The sequence below is a fragment of the Amblyomma mixtum genome, chromosome 2 (assembly GCF_055824585.1).
Source record: "Amblyomma mixtum isolate Tamu chromosome 2, ASM5582458v1, whole genome shotgun sequence".
Lineage (NCBI taxonomy): Eukaryota > Metazoa > Arthropoda > Arachnida > Ixodida > Ixodidae > Amblyomma > Amblyomma mixtum.
The window spans coordinates 7,378,120-7,397,455 of record NC_143013.1 but is presented as its reverse complement, the minus strand read 5'-3'; the positions used below and the strand labels follow the sequence as shown (position 1 = coordinate 7,397,455).

General features: G+C 47.6%; 1 protein-coding gene across 1 annotated transcript in view; it reads left to right on the top strand.

The window, feature by feature from the left end:
* Positions 1-814: 814 nt before the first annotated feature.
* Positions 815-19,336, top strand: part of LOC149358312 (uncharacterized) — a 67,942-nt gene continuing 49,420 nt past the window's right edge. Inside the window, exon 1 of the mRNA XM_089570355.1 lies at positions 815-921. Coding sequence (XP_089426481.1) covers positions 904-921 — 18 coding nt within the window. The 5' untranslated portion in view covers positions 815-903. The remainder of the gene's footprint in view (positions 922-19,336) is intronic.

Sequence of the window (19,336 nt, the reverse complement as noted above, 5' to 3'; positions counted from 1 at the left end):
TCGACAGTCCATCCTCTCGTGAGGCCATGCCGCGAATGGTAAAAACCCTAACTGCCGTTGTACACATTACGGCCGGCAAAGGGGACGACGCCCAGGGAGGGTGAGCGCGCCCTCGAAGCAGGCGAGACCGCGCCGCCGTTGCAGACGATCACTCTCACGCCTACTCTCCGCGCGGCCGCCGCCAGGCGACTGGCGCTTTGTGTTCGCGTTTATGCGCGGCGCTGTCGTGGGCTATTCGCTTTTGTTGCTGCCGCTGCTTTATCTTGTTTGTTCTTCGCTTTCAGCTGCCCGCTGCAGTTTGGGCAGATAGGCGGTGGGAGTCAGAGGGAGGGGCGGCCGTTGTCGGTGACGCTCCTCGATCCACCGAGGACGTAGGATGCGGGCCATTTTCGCTTGCGCCCCCAACGCGAGCGACGGGCTGCGGACGGGGGCCGCGACATTCCATTCCGTCGGCTTGCATGTTCACTCGAGGGTTGCGCCAACCGGCTGGCCTGGCGAGTTCGCTCGAGACAGGACTTTTCAAAACCGAGAGGTCCGGCCGGTATCGTTGTTGTGCGAGGCATTGTTGAAAACGGATTGAATGCGCGCGCGTGCTTGGTACGTGGTCACCACGAGCGCCGCTCGTCTCTTGTAGAGGGTTGCGTAGTGGCGGTGTAAGTGTAAGAGCAAGCTGTTGGTTGCGAGCGAGTGGGTAATAACAAAACGCGGCTTTTTCGTGCTAGTGTGATTGGCAAATCGGCGACGTTATTCGGGCTGCCCCTCAGTTGAACGAAGATGGACCATAGCCGTGCGGCAGCGTCGCTTCGAACATTCACTGGCCTGCGTGCCGGCTACGCCTGCGGTCGGATCTAACAACCTACCCGCAATGGGCCTGCACGCGAAGATAGCCGTGGAACGTTGAGGATGCCAAATCTCGCCGACGTGAGTCTCGTTGTACAGTGGAAAGCAAGGGAGGCCGTGGAAATGGCTCGCCGCGCACGCGTTAGCGGTATGATTTCAGGTGTTGGATTTGGGGTGCCCTCGAAAGAGATCTGTGATAGCGGATGTGCAGTTCTCTAAAGGCAGCGGCGTGTTTTATTGTGGGTGTCGTCCGAATTGAAGTCCCGAAAGAACCTATGTGGTACCTGACGTGCAAGCGAATTTGAATACGACTCCGTGCACTGATGTGACCCACATGAGAATCCCCCTCCCCGTTCTATTTCCCACCGTATTTTGTTAAGGCCACGTCGTTCAGAAACTTAATTCTATGCCTATAGAACCGCGATGAATAGAGGAAGGACACAACACAGGCTCTCTGTCCGCTTTTCCTGAAACCGTATAGTGTGAGGTGCATCTGCCGTTTCGCTCTTGAGTTGTGTCCGACTATACTGTACGTAATGGTAATTTTTCTATACTTATGACATGACATGACATGACATGACGGACTTGGTGTCTTAGTGCTCACTGTTGCCCCTTTTGACAGCTGTACCTATAAGTCTAGACGTTATAGCACTAATAAAATTATTATTTCGCTCCCAAAGTTATAGCACCTACCGTAGCACCGCCGCTAACCTCGCTGTTCCGCGCGATTATTCGTTACATGTTCTTACAAGTAGCGAATATTCGAAATAATATTCGATTCGTATTCGGTTCTATCAATAGTCGATTCGTATTTTATTCGGTTTTCAGCTGAACAATTCGTATTGATTAGGTAGCCAAGTTGCGCTATTCGTATTCCATTCGTTTTTGAAAAAGCAGTATTCTCAGTATCATTAAGGGTAAACCTTGCTTACTGAATTTGTAGCATGCTTAACTTAAGGCTACATTTCGGACAACATCCTAAACCAACCATTCTGCAAACAGCCGCACCATAGCAGTGTAGCCAAACCCTCACGTTTTGACGTCACGAATCGCTATATGTCATTCTTCTGCAAAGTAAAAGCTGCGCGCTAAAAGACTGCATTTTGGTTCTAAAGCCGACCCAAAGGTGGCAGGACAAAAGAAATCGAGCTAGTAATCGATGGCGTGCTCATTACCATTGAAGATACGCCGGAGCAGGAAGGAGATCGCGCTTCCCTTTGTCTATAGCCGGCACACCGCGTTCTTAACTGGCCCGATATCTGAGCCACAAAGGGTAGTGCTGCCCTGCCATCACCGGCCAGCCTAAGTGGGCCAATGGAAATCTGCGCCAGCCACGAGGAAGAGAAGTCGCAATCTGCGCACGCGAGGCTTTCCTTAATATAGTTGCGCTCTAGACTGCATGATGGTTGCTCCGCTGTGGTTCCGGCATGCGCAACAGGTTACGCAACATTCACGGCTTACCTGTTGGTGTTTCGTTGAGCTTATACATGTATTTCAAGGAACCATTTGTGTGCCTCATGTGTGCGCCCTGTGCGTGTATTTGCCGGTGTACGGGACCGGGTTCGATTCCACCCTTATAAAAGCGGTCTATGAACTGTCTATAGACTTTTTATAGATTTTATTACCTTCCTATACCCAAGCCGCGAAGGTAATCGACCAATATTGCAAATGGACGGTTTCTGATCCTTTGTAAGACCCGCCTTTGCCAATGTGTTTCCAATACTGAGCCGATTAGCTGCGCTGCTTGGGCAGATATTTCCTTCTATCTATTCATAGTCTAGAGACTGTCGACAGACACAAGTCGTCTAAAAGTAAGGCCGTAAATCTATGGATCATCTATAGACTGTCTAAAGTGTTTGTTCTGCCTACAGACTAGTCTATGGGATTTGTCTATAGAAAGTCTATCGACATTATAGACAAAAGTCTATGGACAGTCTATAGACTATCTAGAGACATCTTCGTAATTAAGGGCAGCATGTAGTCTTGTTAGCGAGGTGGCAGAGACTTTCTCTTTAAAACTCGAAAACACGCGAGGTCGAGGCTCGTTAAACTGAGCTTCGACTTATTGGCTCAGCTCCATATAGGAATGCGACGATAGTGTGTTGGCATCTAGTGTATACATGGCTAAGCGTTATGCTGGAAGAAGGGAGCATTTCTGTTTCTCGCGTTTAATTAAAGGAAAGTGGACGCGCACAGCTTCAGGCGACCTCGCTGCGTGTTGCCAAGTGCCCTCCAGTCCTTCTTGGCACCTGACCGTGCACACCATTACACCAGTAGGGCAGTAATCGTGTCGCCACGAGACCGATAATAGGGTCCCGCCCTGTAGTTCAGGAAAAGTAACAGGGCGTACGTGCGCTTCCAAAGGAACGTATTTATAGCACTGCGACGCCGGAATTTGGGGCGGGAGACACTATATCGAAGCATAATTGCGCGTGTCGTCGCTTAGGGGGTGCAGGAAGTGCCCGACTATGCAGGGTTCCTTCCGCCCGGTGAGGATTTTCTTGCTGCCAGCTCACCTAAGTGCGTTGCTTGCAGCGATTTGTGTGTGTCGAGAACACAACGAACAGGGATACAGACGGCCAATATAAAATGGCTAGCTATGTTACTTCCCAGCGCAAAGAGTCGATGAGTTGCACAGAGGATAATTTGGCGATTATAGTGATCAGACAACAAAAAAAAATCAAACAAACAAGTAAAAAAATACGCCAGCTTTTCGCCCTCATCTGGAACGAAGTGACTTCGTTACTTTGTTACCTACTAGCCGTTCCCTACTAGCTGCTCCCCACTAGCTGTTGCCTACTAACTGTTCCCTACAAGCTATTCCCTATCTGTTCTCTACGAGCTGTTCTGTGCTAAATGTTCCCTACGAGCTGTTCGCTACAAACTGTCACCCTGCTAACTGTTCCCTACTAGCTGTTCCTTACTAGCAGTATGAGTCCCGATTGAAAAATAGTAGAGGCAGAAAACAAAAAAAAAAGAGCAAAATTGCAAGCTTTACTGCTAGCTGTCGTACCTCGTGATTCCACTGCAACCAACAGCGGACAGAACTCCAGACCGACATACCTTCGCGTTACGACACAGCCCTGCAATACAGCTACTCGCGGCAGTATAGTCTACGACAAGTACGCAGCACAGAGACATACACGACGAATTCCAACAGCGAGCCAGTTACACCGCCACTACAGGCTCATTCGGCAACAAGAACAAGAGGATATGTAGTTTAACCGCATAGGTTGAACAAAAGGGTCACTCGACCAGATGCCTACAGCTCCGCGGCGACAGCGTCCCGAAAAACGCGCCGCAAGCTCTGATAAGCATAGCGCGTCGACCATGCAGGACAACCCGATTTGCCCCGGCCACTCTGCGCCGACTCGCTTCAGTTGTCCCAAAGTCGGGTTGTTCCCGCTCGAACAAAGGGCACTCATTCGGCCGCGATCTGTGCCGTAACTTGGTCGCTCCTCCGATGAAAGAGAAAGCCGTGTGTGCTCTCTCGGAGTGTACGCATGCTTGGCGGCGAGGCCTATCGCACATAGCGTAGCGTGAAAATCGGGCCGGCGCCGCCGCGCTCTCCGGGGCTATAGGAGGGAAACCGTTATTATGCGCGCAGTGACCCGGCGCGCCTTCGAGCGCTCTTAATTGCCGCTGCACAACGGCAAACTCGGCCGCCGGCGTGGTCATCTCGCAGGCAGGCATGTACGTCGGGGTCCCCCCTTGCCTCCTGGTCGAAACTGAGCGCTGCTCAAATTACCGCATCAACGCGGATTCAAACGCGAGAGAGAATATCTTTTAAGTGTGCAAACATTTCCGCGTCTTTCCAGCCGCCTCCCTTTCCACCCATTTATTAATTTTTTTAGGCTTGGAGAGAATAAAATAATGAGTCGTTCCCATGTCACGCAGGCGCGGTTACCCGAGGTTAGTATACAACGGCAGGTGAACCAAGACCGCCAAGCTCGGTTTGCGGTAAACGTGGCTATAAGTACGGTTCAGTTTTGGAAGATTGAAAAGCAAGTGTACTGTAGAGATGCGAGCACGCTTTCTTCAAAATAAGAACGTCGGATTTTTTCATTGTCTTTAGAAAAAAATACGTTGAGTCCACAGCAAAATGTTATGTGCGCTGCGCCAATTTCACAACACCTATCAGCTTAGAGTGCAGAGTGATAATCAGTTCGCTTGTCTAGCCTGGATATGCTATATGCATTATATTGCTTTATTTAGTGGGCTATATATTTACTGCGAGAGTCTCGTATATATTGTTTTAAAGAATTTTGTTTAAAGAATTTGTACGGTTAAACAAAGCCATGTCCATGACGCTTTAAAGCTGATATGATCTTCAACTGCAGCGTTCCGAGGCACCAAATTCACTGCAACAATAACATCAAGGGCGAAAGCCTTTAATGGCTCCTGTCATCCTTAGCAGAGGGTGTCACACCTTTATCAGCGTTTAACTCGTGTTAACTCGGGAACCGAAAAATATAGGCGAAAACGAATAGTTGCTTCAGATAGAGGAGGAAAAATTTAACCTAAAAGCCAAGTTTTATGACTGTAGATTGATTAGTTAATTAATTATAGGCAAAAATGTCGAAATTGTGTCAAAATAGCGTGGACGTCGATATAGCGACGGGAACGATGTGATGTCACATCCACCAGAAGCCGTCACGGCATAGTGAAAATTGTCACAGAATGGTCGGAAAAAGGTCGGATTTATGTCAAAGTAGATGGGAAAATGTGCAATTAAGCGTAATTAACACAAGATCCCCGAAATATATATAATTTGGATATCGATATAGCCACGGCAACGGTGTGACGTCACATCCACCGGAAGTCGTCACGGGATAGTGTTCTCGGCTTTCGCCTTTCAACACTTAAGTTGTCATAGTATCCTCGCAATTTTTTCACCTTAAAGAGCCAGAACGAGCTTATTAGACGAATTAAGCCAATCACTAGAAACAAACGCAGCGCACAGTATAGTCGGTGCAGCTGTGCCACTGAGGAATAAGAAGTCACGTGACGTTCAAGTGGAACACCTTTACATTAGCGATGACGGCACTCGTTAGAAAGTATTTTCTGAGCCTGTTACGTTGCTTTGGAAATAAATCCGACGACGTTTACTTCCGACATTATCTACTAAAGATTGCCTCTTATGAAGTAATTGTGCAATTTCTGTCATGTACTTCATATGCTTGCGTAGTGCTTTCTGAGTCTCAGTTGTACTTCTTCTGACTCATTCCTATGATACGAAGCCGTGAAGTGAGCAATTAAGAGCCTTTAGGCCTCGTAAAGCGCTCATTATCTCAAAGACAGCGAATGAAGACAAAAGGTTCACCAAAGCCACAGCAGAGCTATTTATATCATTTTATCCGGATTACACAAGAAGCGGCCACAGTTGGCGTAAATTCATGCTTAGTAGAAAGGCAAGGACAATGAAACACAAATACAATGAGCTAAATAAACGAAAAAGAATTGGAGATGATCAAGAGCAAATATAAAGACAGCAAAATACAACACGAAATGGATGCTCGGCAGAATGCGCAGTTTCTAAGTCAATGAATGGTTCAAGATAAGTTTAACGGAATGTTTACATGTTGTGGAAATGTCTGGTAAATTTGGCGCGAAATGATTTGCAGTCGCTGCTAGAAAATTTGTCGTTCGGCAGGGCATTCCAGATGGTTATTGCGTCAGGAAAAAGGGAGCTGCCGTAAAATGCGAAGGCGTTGAGCTTAAAAACTTCTTTCTGCCTTTATTTCTCGTGTATGCTTTGAGCTAATTTGCCACGACTGCGGCAGCAAAGTGTCATCACGTTCCAGCAATAACTCAAACCTACACAAAAAAGTTTGTGAGCACAAGGACACAATTATAACAGATTTTGTTAACAAGTAATTCTAACAACAACATCACAGAAAAGCAGATACAACGTGTGAAACTGAATATTAGATCGGTTCATGGTTTATGGGAGTTTAACGTCCCAAAGAGACTCAGATTATGAGGGACGCCGTAGTGGAGTGCTCCGGAAATTCCGACCACCTGGGGTTCTTTAACATGCACTGGCATGGCACAGTACGTAGGTCACTAGAACTTCGCCTCCATCGAAATTCAACTACCGCAGCCGATCGAATTTCGATGGAGGCGAAATTCTAGAGGCCCGTGCACTGTGCGATGTCAAGCGTTAAGCGTGGTGACGAGCGAAGCAACGACGGCAACAGAAAGAAAGAGGGAAAGGAAAAATCTACTCCGATATCGAATTACGAAGAAAATATTTTGCGTTTTCTTTAAAATTACTGCGGAGCGTCCAAATTCCCCTAAATATAGAAATACATGCTTCGAACATTCTCGCGCTTCGACTCTACGCATGTATGGTTCCACAAGAACAGCCTTTAATTGCCAAATCGACAGCGCCCAAAGGTTTCTCTTCGAAGCCATGTAAGGGACCTCTTACAACGTCCGTGGAAGTCCTTATTTTTTGAGTAGTCAGAACAAGATTTCATCTCACCTTAACTGATTTGGAACCTTTGTAATGCATAGCGAGCCACACGTCTTGGCGCCGAAGCAAACCCCTTATGCTGTGAACTCTAACACGAATACGCCTATACGGGAGTAAAAACGGAGCAAGTTGTACTCTAGCACGCTCCCTTTTATGAAAAGGAGTGCTCTAGAGGACAGCTAACACCCTTTTTACTCCCTTCTGTTTAGTGTGCATACTTGTGACAAAGGCTGTACGTGAATTCAGAGAAAGAGAGAGCCTACCCTAGCAGCACAGACAATATTGGCCCAATATTGCTAATATATTGTCAAAAGACGGTCCTACAAAGGACCGTAGTGAAACCAGCCATTTCCAATATTGGGCCTTTTACATGTTCTGCTTGGGTAAATTCGCGTTAATACGGTATTACGCGCAGTCAGCCTTCAACAACATGCATTCGCTCTCGTTTCCGCTCGTGTTTACAGCGTTTCGCATCTGGCGCGGTGGGAAAGAGTGGGGGGGGGGGGGGGGGGGGGGGTTGAACTGCAGCGGCATCGAACTCCTACTGCTCGTAGTTGACTTGGGCGGAGCGCTTAGCAGTTTGCTTATGCGAGACACGCATGTCCCACGACGAAAGGCGTTAGCACGCTCGAGGCTTATCGCGAATGCCTGCGCGAGGCGTGCACTATATATCAAGGCGCTATCGAGGAACGCGGCTCTCGGGCTGTTGTTTTAACTTTACGAGCGCGAAGACAAGGGGGAATTTTCTCCTGAACTACCGAAAGCATACGGCTGTTGTAGCCGCGGCGTGTCAGGCGAACGTTGTACAGTGTGTACCTTTGCACGCAGTTTGGAGATAATTGCGTATTGCTTTCGAGGAAAGCGACTCGTTTTGCTGCAGTGACAACGGAAGCGTTAAACACTTTCGTTGTGAAGATCGCGATCGTCCCGAGGGGCCTATCTTTACGGCTCGTCTTTGTTTCCTGCGCGCCGCTGCTGGAAAGACAGATGTACAGGAGTGGCAAATGCTTTTCTCTCTAGGTCTTAACAAAACGCTTTCTTGCTTGCGCTTCGTATAACGAAGCATGATCCAGATTTAAAAAAACAAAACAAAAAAAAACGCGATATCACTTTCGCTCAGCCGCGTACCGGCACTCTCTGATACCCCGATTAAACTTAATGAGCACACGTACTGACTCGCTTAATTGTTCGCTTTGTTACCAATCGGTCGATGGCATCAGCTTGAGCGCAACTTTTTTTTTTCCTCCAATCATTAACTGAGTATTTCGCAGCAATCACCAACCAAACATCGTACAGAAAAAAAATAAAAAATAAAAGCGATCTTCTCTAAAGCGTTTAAAATGGAACAGCGCCTCGGACAGTTCAGCCTCCAGGGCCCTATCAGTCGGGAGAATCGAGAGTAGGTCAGCTCATAGACACCGCGCGTTCTTCATGAGGCAAAAGCAAAGTACGCCTCCACTAACTCCCTGTCTGTGCGCATTTTTCTTTTTTTTCGCGCTCTCTGTCCGCTGAGGCGCGCCACACGCCTACGTCCAAGTCACTGCGCAGACGTGGTGTACTCGGTGCGCAGTGATACATCACGGTCGTTCGGCCACGCTTCGAAGCTGACGTTCTCCCGTGTAGTTTCACAAATACCATGCAGCGCAGTAAAATATACAGGTTGTTGCACCTAAGACTATATATAATTTTTAAAAATAGGCTCTTTTGTGTTAGAAGAGCGCATTTTTTTTTTTTTGCATAGCATTGTCAGCGGTGTAATACGTCAGAATACAGCTAATACGTGCTAACTATTAGGGTGGTTAACTAGGCTCCTTAATTACTGAGAAAATTTCAGGAAAAGAATTGCCGAGTACGATTTGCTAAACCCGGCGAAAGCTTTCGCCGTGCTGCTGTCTTTTTTTTTTTTCTAATGGCTAAAACCTACAAACTGTGGCAATTAGGGAACAGAAACAGTGCCTTCGATACTGTTTCAAGCATTCCAGTTGTTCCACAATCAATATTCTTCGCACCCACTTCTATCCATGAAGTCTGTACAATTTTTAATGGCTTTAAAAACAGCCATTGCCGAGACGCAAATGGCATAGAAATTGGGCCAGTGAAATATGTGATCGATTTAATCTCACCTGTATTAACACATATTTTCAACGCTGCCCTCTCCACTGGCGTTTTTCCGGAACAGATGCAGATAGCAAAGGTCGTCGTTATTCATAAAGGAGGCGATAAAAATAGCCTAACAAACTATCGCCCAATATCCATATTGCCCATATTTTCGAAAGGACTGGAAAAAATTATTAATGCCCGTATAGAGAGTTTTTCACAAAAACATGACCTAGTTACTGACTGTCAGTATGGATTTAGGAAAAAACGCTCTACTGAAATTGCTCTCTTGCTACAAAAAGATATGATCCTAGAAAATTTTGAAAAAAGACTCATGACGCTAGGTATTTTTTTAGATTTCAGCAAGGCTTTTGATTGCGTAAATCATAAATTACTTCTCTGTAAACTTGAGTCCTATGGTTTCCGTGGGACGCCATTAAACTTAATTAAGTCTTACTTAAGCAGACGCAGCCAGTTTGTCCAAATACATGAAGAGAAATCGCGTAACCGACCGATAAAATCTGGTGTGCCCCAGGGTAGCATCCTTGGTCCGGTACTTTTTCTTTATTACATCAATGACATTGTAGCAATCAGTAATGTCTGTAAGTTCTTCATTTATGCAGACGACTGCACCATATACGTGGAAGGGAATGATTTGGGAAGCATTTTAAGACGGGCGAGCTCTGTGTGTTGTAGCCTTCAAGATTGGTCTGTACAGAATAACCTAGTTCTAAATGAATCGAAAACAAAATGTGTTCTTTTTCGTGCAGCAGGGTCTCGAACAAAAGTGACTGGAAACATTATATTAGGCCCCTACTCAATCACAGTTGAAAAACACGTTAAAACATTAGGAGTAATTTTCTCAGAAAACGTGTCCTGGAATGAACATATTAACGCTATGTGTACAAAAATGCGCAAATCAGTTGGCGTGCTTAACAGAACCCGGCATTCACTTCCTGTCGCCAAAAAAAAAACTCATATACCATTCTCTTTTCCATTCGCATCTCTGCTACTGAGTGGGGCCGCACCATTGGGCAATCTCGATGCTCTCCCTGTCCTGGCCAGGCGGGCCAGTAATGGAGTCGAGATAATTGAAGGATCAGAGCAAAAAACTCGCTGTCCCCATTTCCTTCCCACGTCCCATTTCCCTTTCCGCTACTTCCCAGGGGAGGTCAGGGGAGCCTCCCCGGGCCCGCTCTCTCGGCTGTGGGTCGCTAATGTAGCATTTTCCCTAATATTTTATTTTTCCACCCACGGGTGGTCAAATTACAACTTGCCTACGGGCCTCCTCTTTTATTTTGCAATTGGGTTAAGCCTGTTGTGTGTAAACGGTGCAGGCAGGGGCCTATTATTTTTATTTCCTTTTCGGTTGCCCCAACCTATTCAATGTGTATCAGTTTGGGGAAATACGACGTCCCAAAACATGCATAAATTGACAATCTTACAAAAGAAAGCAGTTCGAGCGATACAAAATGCACATTTTCTTGAACATACAGAAGGATTTTTTCAGACACTCAAAATACTTAAAGTGGCAGAAGTGTATAATAACAAACTACTAAGATGTTATAAAAGTGCAATCCTTGGAAAACTGGACTCATTTTTATCAAATGCCAACCTCAAACACACCCATTACGTGTACCCATATAGACAGCAACCTCCATGGCAAATACCATTTTCACGCACAGAGTACGGTCGGCAGCGGGCAAGTTGTACTCTACCTAAACTAATCAACTACTATTATCAACTAGGTATCGATGTACTGACACTAAATAATCGACGCCTAACAGAATTACTCTTGTAGTTAATATGCATCACATCTCACTAGACAGGAATGAAAAAAATCAATTCTGAGCGCAATCATGTTTTTCTGTGTCTCTTGTGTATGACATGCATCTGCCTTTTAAGATTTTCATCTTTGATAACCATGTCCTATTTGTACACAGTTTTCTGTTAAAACATATATGTTATCATAAATGACAAATCTGAGTAATATTACTGTCTTTATCACCCTTGACCAGCATCGATTACATGTTTTTTCTTTTCTTTTCAGTGTACGCGCATGTACGTATCTTTTTTATTTTTTACATGTACTATAGCCTGTCACTGCTCGAGGGGCGGACGGGGATTTTGTCAAGCTGTAAAACTTGCAGCTTTTTCTCCGCCGCCCTTTTTTCACCACCTGTATACTCTGTTGGTGAAATAAATGCTCATTGATTGATTGAACCTGGGTTACTACAACGGGCGCACGGTCACGTGGGCTGTGCTGGTCACGTCGGATGGTCACGTCACGTGTCCTTATGTTGACTATACGCTCTCAATTCCCCTTGGAGGGCGTCGTAAGACAGCTTTCGCTGTAAAAAGAAAAGAAAAGGTTCACTGTCATTTGCTCATCAGTTTGCAGACTTCCCACAGAGTCACCGGGCTGACAAATAATCGAGAATGCTCCGCTTTACAACGCCTATTTAACGACCGCTCAGGTGTCAGCCGCTATACTCCACACACTCGAACACACGCACAGCAGAAAGCGTCTGAATCGGCATCGCTCCAAGTTCTGACGATGCCTACGTTGCATTCCCGAAGTAGGCGGAGCACCCGTTGGAGAGGGCGCCGGCCTTCCGGACAGATACACAGAGGAGCCGCCAACCCTCTCCTCGTGGGGCGCTGGCCGTTCCACTGGCGTCCTTGCTCGATCCCGTTAGCCGCTCTCCGTCCTCTGCTGCGCCTGGCCGCGGGAGGCGGGTAGCGACTGCAAAACCGCGCTCAGCGTGTACCCACAGCATGGGGCCGGACGGAGCTCACCTTGCCAAGGTCGCTCCGGTATGCGGCTACTAATCGATTCGAGGGCTTCGCCGGGGCCGCACGAATTCGCCACCGACCACGGCGGCAGCAGTAACAAAAGTGTACGCCGTGGCTCGCGAAGCGAGTGGCTACTGATTGCGCATGCGGCGGTCAGAACTCGTCGCGTTTTGATTTTTTTTATTTCATTTTTTTCCCTTGTCGTACGGAGGAGTTGCGCTGTTCTTTGCATTGTTGTTTCTTTCCGTCCCGTTGGGGGCGCCAGAAGTTATCGCCCGTCACATCGCAAAGCTCGGGCGTGGCCCGGAGATAGTCTGGAAAGCGCTTATAGTTAGAGCGGGTTAACTAACTTGTGTCCAGCGCTAAGCTGTGAGACCTTGGGCGACGCTGGGTCAATCGTGCTCTATACTTAACCGTATATCGAAGCCGAGTGGACGTTCGGAATGCGGTTGGTCAGTGCCCTTGCATTCTTTACTTTTTCCCCTTCATACCAGTTACGGTATGCGCTGTGTCTTGTTTTGTTTGTTTTTTATGATGTAGGGCTTGTTAACCACCTGTGCTCTTGCCCTCATGTATCAACCCGGGGTGTGATGTTAAGCAACAGTGAAAGAACGCAGCGCTCGGAGCGCGGCGTAACGAGTAAGGCAAGAGTCTTTAAGTTTCAAGCGTGAGCGGCCCACTTGCAAATGACCAGCTGTCCGCGCACATTATCGACCTTACTTCGGGTCGTTTTCTTTGTTTTTTTTTTTCATTTCTCTCGTTCATGCGCTCCCTACTGAAGTAGCGCCAAAACAAACTATGCCTGAGTTGTAAGCCCTAAACGTTTCCAGAACACAGTCCAGCACAGCACACCGAATTTACGTGGGCAATGCACAAAAACTGTTGTCACAAACTTTAGCGTCTCGGTTGCTTCCGCGTCCGTGTTCGGGCCTTTGCACGTGCTCACTCAAGCATGCAGGAGCGCATATTAAATCACACGAACTTTTCCATGCTTTCACTGATCCACTCCCTGAATCCATACCATGTTTTCATTCTTCATGAGGTTTTACATGCCTTGAAAGAAAGTAATTGAAACCTTCCGCGAGTTCCAGCTTCCAACCTTTACTTACTGCGCATGCCTGCATACATAGTTCCCGCGGGCACGCCCAAGGTTGCCTCACATCCATCTGTGCGCGCCGCCCACGAAACTTCGCGACAACTTCGATGATCTTCATGACGCACGCGCGGGCCGCGCAGTTACGAGCCCATTACTCTAGGATGTCATCGCGCAAACGACCTCGCGAGCACTGCTTCGAGCCGTCACGACCTGCGACGGCCATCATCTCAGTCCGCTGCCGCACGGACGATTGCGCAACGAAACGGCTACCGTATCGTGTCCCACCACGGCGATTCTTATGCGGCGCGTCGAGGACGCGGGGTGCTCGTACCGTGATTCCATCTCCGGTTAGCCCGCCAGAGATGTTCGAACGTCGCTGAGCGGAGCAAACGCGCATCGTGTGATTAGGAGTGCGCTCTGCAGTGGTATGTGCGCCGTATACGCGTTCATTTGCTGGCCTCAATTGCAGCGCGCCTTTGCGCGCGTCCTCCGAGATGTGAGCGAAAAAAACCAGTGCACGCAGTCCCAGCGGCGACGGTCGTCGCCAATCAGTCGGTGTACACTGCGCTGGACGGACTGCCAATTTACTGAAGGATGCATGTGGTTACGTGCGGGTTTCGCTCCGGCATCCTGTAGTACAATGCTCCTTAGCGCACCAAGCGAGTTCTGCTCGTCGCTGTTGGCGACGGCCTTTAAAAGATGGCGCTGCACCGCCCCCTGACGTAGGCTTTACCGGTTCCGGTATCCTTATAGCTCAACGCCAGCTAAGGGGGCGTGCCTCTGCAGGCTTCAGAATGCGGACTTGCCGAACAGTATAAAGTGCATACCATCCCATGAAGCGGTAGAGTCTTAGCGTCTCTGTCCGCGCTCACACAAGGGGATGACCAAGGTGAAGGCATTTGAACGACAACATCTTCGACGAAAGTCCGCCTGGTTGGATTTTTAAAGCATATATGACATTAATGACAGCTTAGGCATACATGACAGGTTAAGGCATATATCAAATTCGAAGGAAGATGCATACATAGCACTCAACAGGCTGACGGCATCTCTAGCGGGTACAATTAATCAGTCCTAACTAAATGGTTTATTGACTAGAGAAGCATAACTATTGGTGGGCACGCTTCATGTGACCACGAAGAACAGTATACAGCAGTCATTGGCCAGTGGGTTTGTATGTTTGAAACGGTGTGCGTTGTTCAGGCGTTAAAATTACTACAGACACCTGTATTTAACAATGCTGCATGTTTTACTCCTAAATAGCCCCGGGGTCTGCACCAGCTGACACAGGGTTTTTTGCACAAACCTGCCTTGTCCTGCACTGTTAAAGTATAGTGAACTAGAATGTGCTGAACTATGCTCCATTGACCCAGGATCATATTCTAGTTCAGTGACAGCTGTAACTGTGAGTTTTCCTCAACGATGTTGGTTTGGTTTGGTTTATGGGGTTTAACGTCCCAAAGCAACTAAGGCTATGAGAGACGCTCCTCAACGATGTTAATTTTATTTTTTGTAACATATGTTTCACTTACTGCGGCATAATAACCGTGCTCCACAGCAGCCTTCCAAGCAGGCAAGCAAATGACAAAGAGAACAACACCGAAAGGCGTTAACGAAGTACCTATTACCGCTCGACTGCAGCGAACAACTTTAATCGCGTTACGCTCTGCATGGTAAGACCTTGGCAGCAGTTTACAATGTGGCTCGCCCGTCGTTAGACGCGTTTCGAATAAATGCTTCCGAGCGTGCTTTCGCGACTTACATTTTTCCTCGAACATGTTAGCCAACTTTTCTGGCTCTTTTTAAAGGTCGCACACACACGGGCATACGATCTGGCAAGTGTTGCAGTTTTCGTACGTTTCCATATCCGAAGACCTCCCCACTTTGGGCGCCATTTTTGTGCCGGCCTCCCAAGTCACACGCGTAACAACGTGCGCATGCATAACTTTGTACTTAGCTCATTTCCACGTCACGGCATTGAGCGCGACGAAAGGCAGGAATAGCCGCGTGCTGCCTGGGCTCAGCCCCCCCCCCCCCCCCCCCCGTTTATTTATTTTATTTCTTATTTCAGCAGCCTGAGCCCAGCGTTTGTCTGCGGGAGTTGCGATAAGGAACAAGGCCTTTCTCCGCGCCCCGCTGCGGCTCCATGGGAGACTCCGCTCGCCGGGGCATTTTGGCCACCACGGAGAGAGACACGCGCACTGGATGAAAGCCTTGATTATAATGATTCCGACCTTGCTGCCGCTTGGCTGCAACTAGATACGTCCAGTGGCTGCCACTGTAGATATGCGTGCACTGTGTGCGCGCAGGTGTATCTAAAGTGGACGCTGACAGCAGCGTGGCCAAAAAATGCGACTGCGCTTAGCGCGAGCCCGCTTCCTTATTCGAGTTTTTGACACAGTGGTCGAGATGTGAGGCGTTACTTGGCAAGGGGATGGCGTAGCGAGAAGCCGGCGCGTTAATGAGAGCCGCTGCCTCGACATACTGGTAAGAAAATATGTACATAAAACAAAGGGGGTTAAAAAGAGCATTCAGGCAAAAGTACGCGCAAGTGTGTCTTTGTGCTGTGTCCGGCTGTCGTTGTTGACAACAGAGCCCGAGCACTCCTCCCTTTGCCAGGGCTGACCTCGATGTTCACCAGTTTTCCTGTTAAAGGAGACAGAAAAAGAAATTAAGGCCTTACTACGAAGCCGTTGTTATACTTTGAATTCGTTTTGTTTTTCTTGTTTACTTCCTGTCGTTGTGACATGACTGCTGTTGATGACGTTCAGGTATTTGTCTTTTCTATCAGAAGCTTAAATGGGAAGCAAGAACTGGATCAACACTAAGAGAACGACAAAGACGAAGGCAGTCGATCTTTCTGAAGCGTTAGTAGGGTTATAAATATTGTATTTTGCTTCTAAACCAAACCGTGTCCATGCGATCCCTTCTTGCGGTTGTGTTCCGTTAGAGCTGAGGAACCAAGATCAAGTATGTGATTCTGACAGGAAATAGCCACCTTTTATTTTCCCATTGACTGATCCTAGGACGACTGCTTGACCAAACTTTGTCATGCTAGTTTTGTTTTATGTACAGGCGCGGCCATAAGTAAACGGAGCACGCTATTGTGTTCGAAGTGCAATCACGCTTTCTCCATTGGTAATGAAGAAGCGTTTGTTTGCCTACAAGAAAACCCACCAACCACCTCTACCAGCATGCGCGTACCACTGCTGGAAATTTCAATTAGGTGACACGTGAAAAATATTCGAAGACAGTTGCGTGCTCCGTTTACTTTTGTCCGCGCCTGTACATTGTGCAAGGGGGCCGGGGCCCTTGTCAGGCGTTCCGTCGCCTTTAGCCTCGGCCCCCTCTTGGACTGTCTGAGGAATCAATAAAGAAAGAAAGAAAGAAAGAGAGAAGGAAGGAAGGAAGGAAGGAAAGAAAGAAAGAAAGAAAGAAAGAAAGAAAGAAAGAAAGAAAGAAAGAAAGAAAGAAAGAAAGAAAGAAAGAAAGAAAGAAAGAAAGAAAGAAAGAAAGAAAGAAAGAAAGAAAGAAAGAAAGAAAGAAAGAAAGAAAGAAAGAATCGCAGAGTTGTAAGGAGGTATGTCCACTACAATACATACACGCCTACTCTCAGTGTGTTGGCAGAATTTTCGCATTACCTTCATGCACCCGCCGGATGAACTGAGCTGCTACATAGACTATCGATTGCTGGACATCGGAAACCTCAGGCGGCTGTCTCTGAACATGGCACGCAAGGGATTTAAAGAACACAGTTTACTTCTGATAAACTCTGCTCGGATATGTTTATTTTCGTAAGAGCGCATCTGTTGCTTCCTTTTCCAGGAGAATAATTGCTGCTGGCATCACCATTCTGAAATTTTCAGAGTTTAATTTCCAATGTTATTAAGTTTCATTAGGAAGGCGATTAATGTATATGAACTAGCGAAAAGTCGGGTTATGAACCTCATGCTTCTTATGGGAGGAGGCACTGTAAGTGCGCATATATGCTGTTTGAAGCGGTGAGCGGACGACAAGACAGGCCAGCTCCCGGTAATTATTCGGTATATTTTTGCAAGCGCAAAGTAGCACATTTAGCACCTTCCACATGGCACGCTGTCGCATGACAAGTCGAATACACAATTTCTCACACGTTCGCATTTTGTTCATTTACTCACGAATGGGATACATTTTCGCTGCAGGTTGCTTGATAACACAAGATTAGTGTGTTAGTCAAATGTTTAGGGGAATCCCCCAAGGTGAAGTAGGTTTGTAATAAGGGAGTAACTGCTCATTGGCATCCACCCGAGCGCAGCCATACGGCTACATAGGAAAGCTTTATACAGCTCTCAGAAACTTCATAGTTAAAGAAAAATTCGTCCTGGTCCGGGGTACTTCCTTATTAATAAAATTAGTGCGTGTTCAGCATTTTCAGTTCATATGGTAACACGCCGCTCACGTGTTAATTGGTGCATAAAATGCGTTCGCCTGGCATCAAAAGTTTATAGAATGCAATGATATTGAAAAAAAAAATCCATCTTTCATTGCCGTATTTGCGCTCTGCTTATAACATATGTATGCAGCCTAATTTTAGGTCTACGAATTACGCAGCTAACCGTTAGATTTGAAGCAAATCATCCTGAATACAAATAAGGTTTCTTCTCCAAAGCCGCGTCTCATATAAACTTTCTACGTCCGTTCCTTATGACGTACAAAACAGCGCGACACAAGACGACGTGCAAAAAGAAAGCACTCAGACGAGGTGTCGAATGCGCGGTGGTCGACGCTATTCTTCGTGCTTTCTGGTAATTTGCCTTGTTTCGCGCTGTATTGTACACCATGAATAGCTATATGCGCTGTCCCAGCCAATTCTCGGTCTCACGACGGCAGGTATGGATGAGTGAAAGTTTACGGACCGGTAATACACCCTCGTTTCCGCCACGAACTTGGCGCGCTTCCGGTGGCGGACTCGAGAACCCTCTCCCACAATATCGCCGAGACAATGCGCTCGCGTAGAGAGGCGGCGGTGCTGGAAACGCCGGCGAGCGGACGCGGACAGCAACTTAGCCCACTCTGCAAGCTTAGGCAGGCTCGCGATAGCCCCGTATGATAGGGAAAGGGCTCGGTTCCGTTTTGGCTACGGGGCTGAGACCGGATCGGCGATCCTCGAGATCGAATTGACCGACCGGCCAAGCAGCTAAGCCTCTCCCTGCTCGCTCAGGTTTGACTAAATCCGTGCAGTGCAGTACACAAACAGCAGCAACGGCCTCACCAATAGAGAAAGAGAGATAGATAGAAAGATAGAACGAAAGCGCTTGCGATGAAAAAAAAAACAAAAAAACAATCTCGACTCCTCTCTACGCACGCTTCCCGCTGCCGTATCGTTCACAGAAGTCCCCTGGGCTGTCCTTTAATTGCAGCTTATCTGTTTTGTCATCGACCAAATACTCCGTGTTGAAAGCTCCGTGTTGTAGCTAAGCGGCAGCTTATACGAGACTGAAGACAGTTTCCCTGTTTTACCCCGGCCTCCTCATTTTTTTTTTTATCTTCTACGTGTGATCGACCGCACATAAACGGCCCACTTAGCTTCTCCCTCACTGTTCCACACCTCCTTCCCCCATCCTGGCCGTATACCGGACACATATGACTCCCACCCACTCCTCACACGCAGGGTGGCTACCTCGCTGGTTACAAGGCTCAGGCAGACCTTCTATCTTATTTTTCGTGCAGAGAATTAGGTATATGTGCATCCTCGAGCCTGCGGAACTCGAGGGGCAGTGCTGCTTGAACGCGGAGGGAAAGTGTTACAGGGTGCGGCCGCGGATGCGAGGCGCCTCACAGAAAGGATCAAGGCGCAGCGTCCACGCTTCTTCTCGTGCGCGTACGGCGTGCAGGCGAGCCAGGAAGTGAGCGCAGCTCGCTGAACGTGCTCGGGAAGGCCTGAAAATAAATAAAAAGAAAAGCCCGGAAGAAAGACTGTGATGAATGAACGGATCGATGGAGACCAGACAGAAACAAAACTGTGGAACTAGGTCTAAAGGGCTCTAACG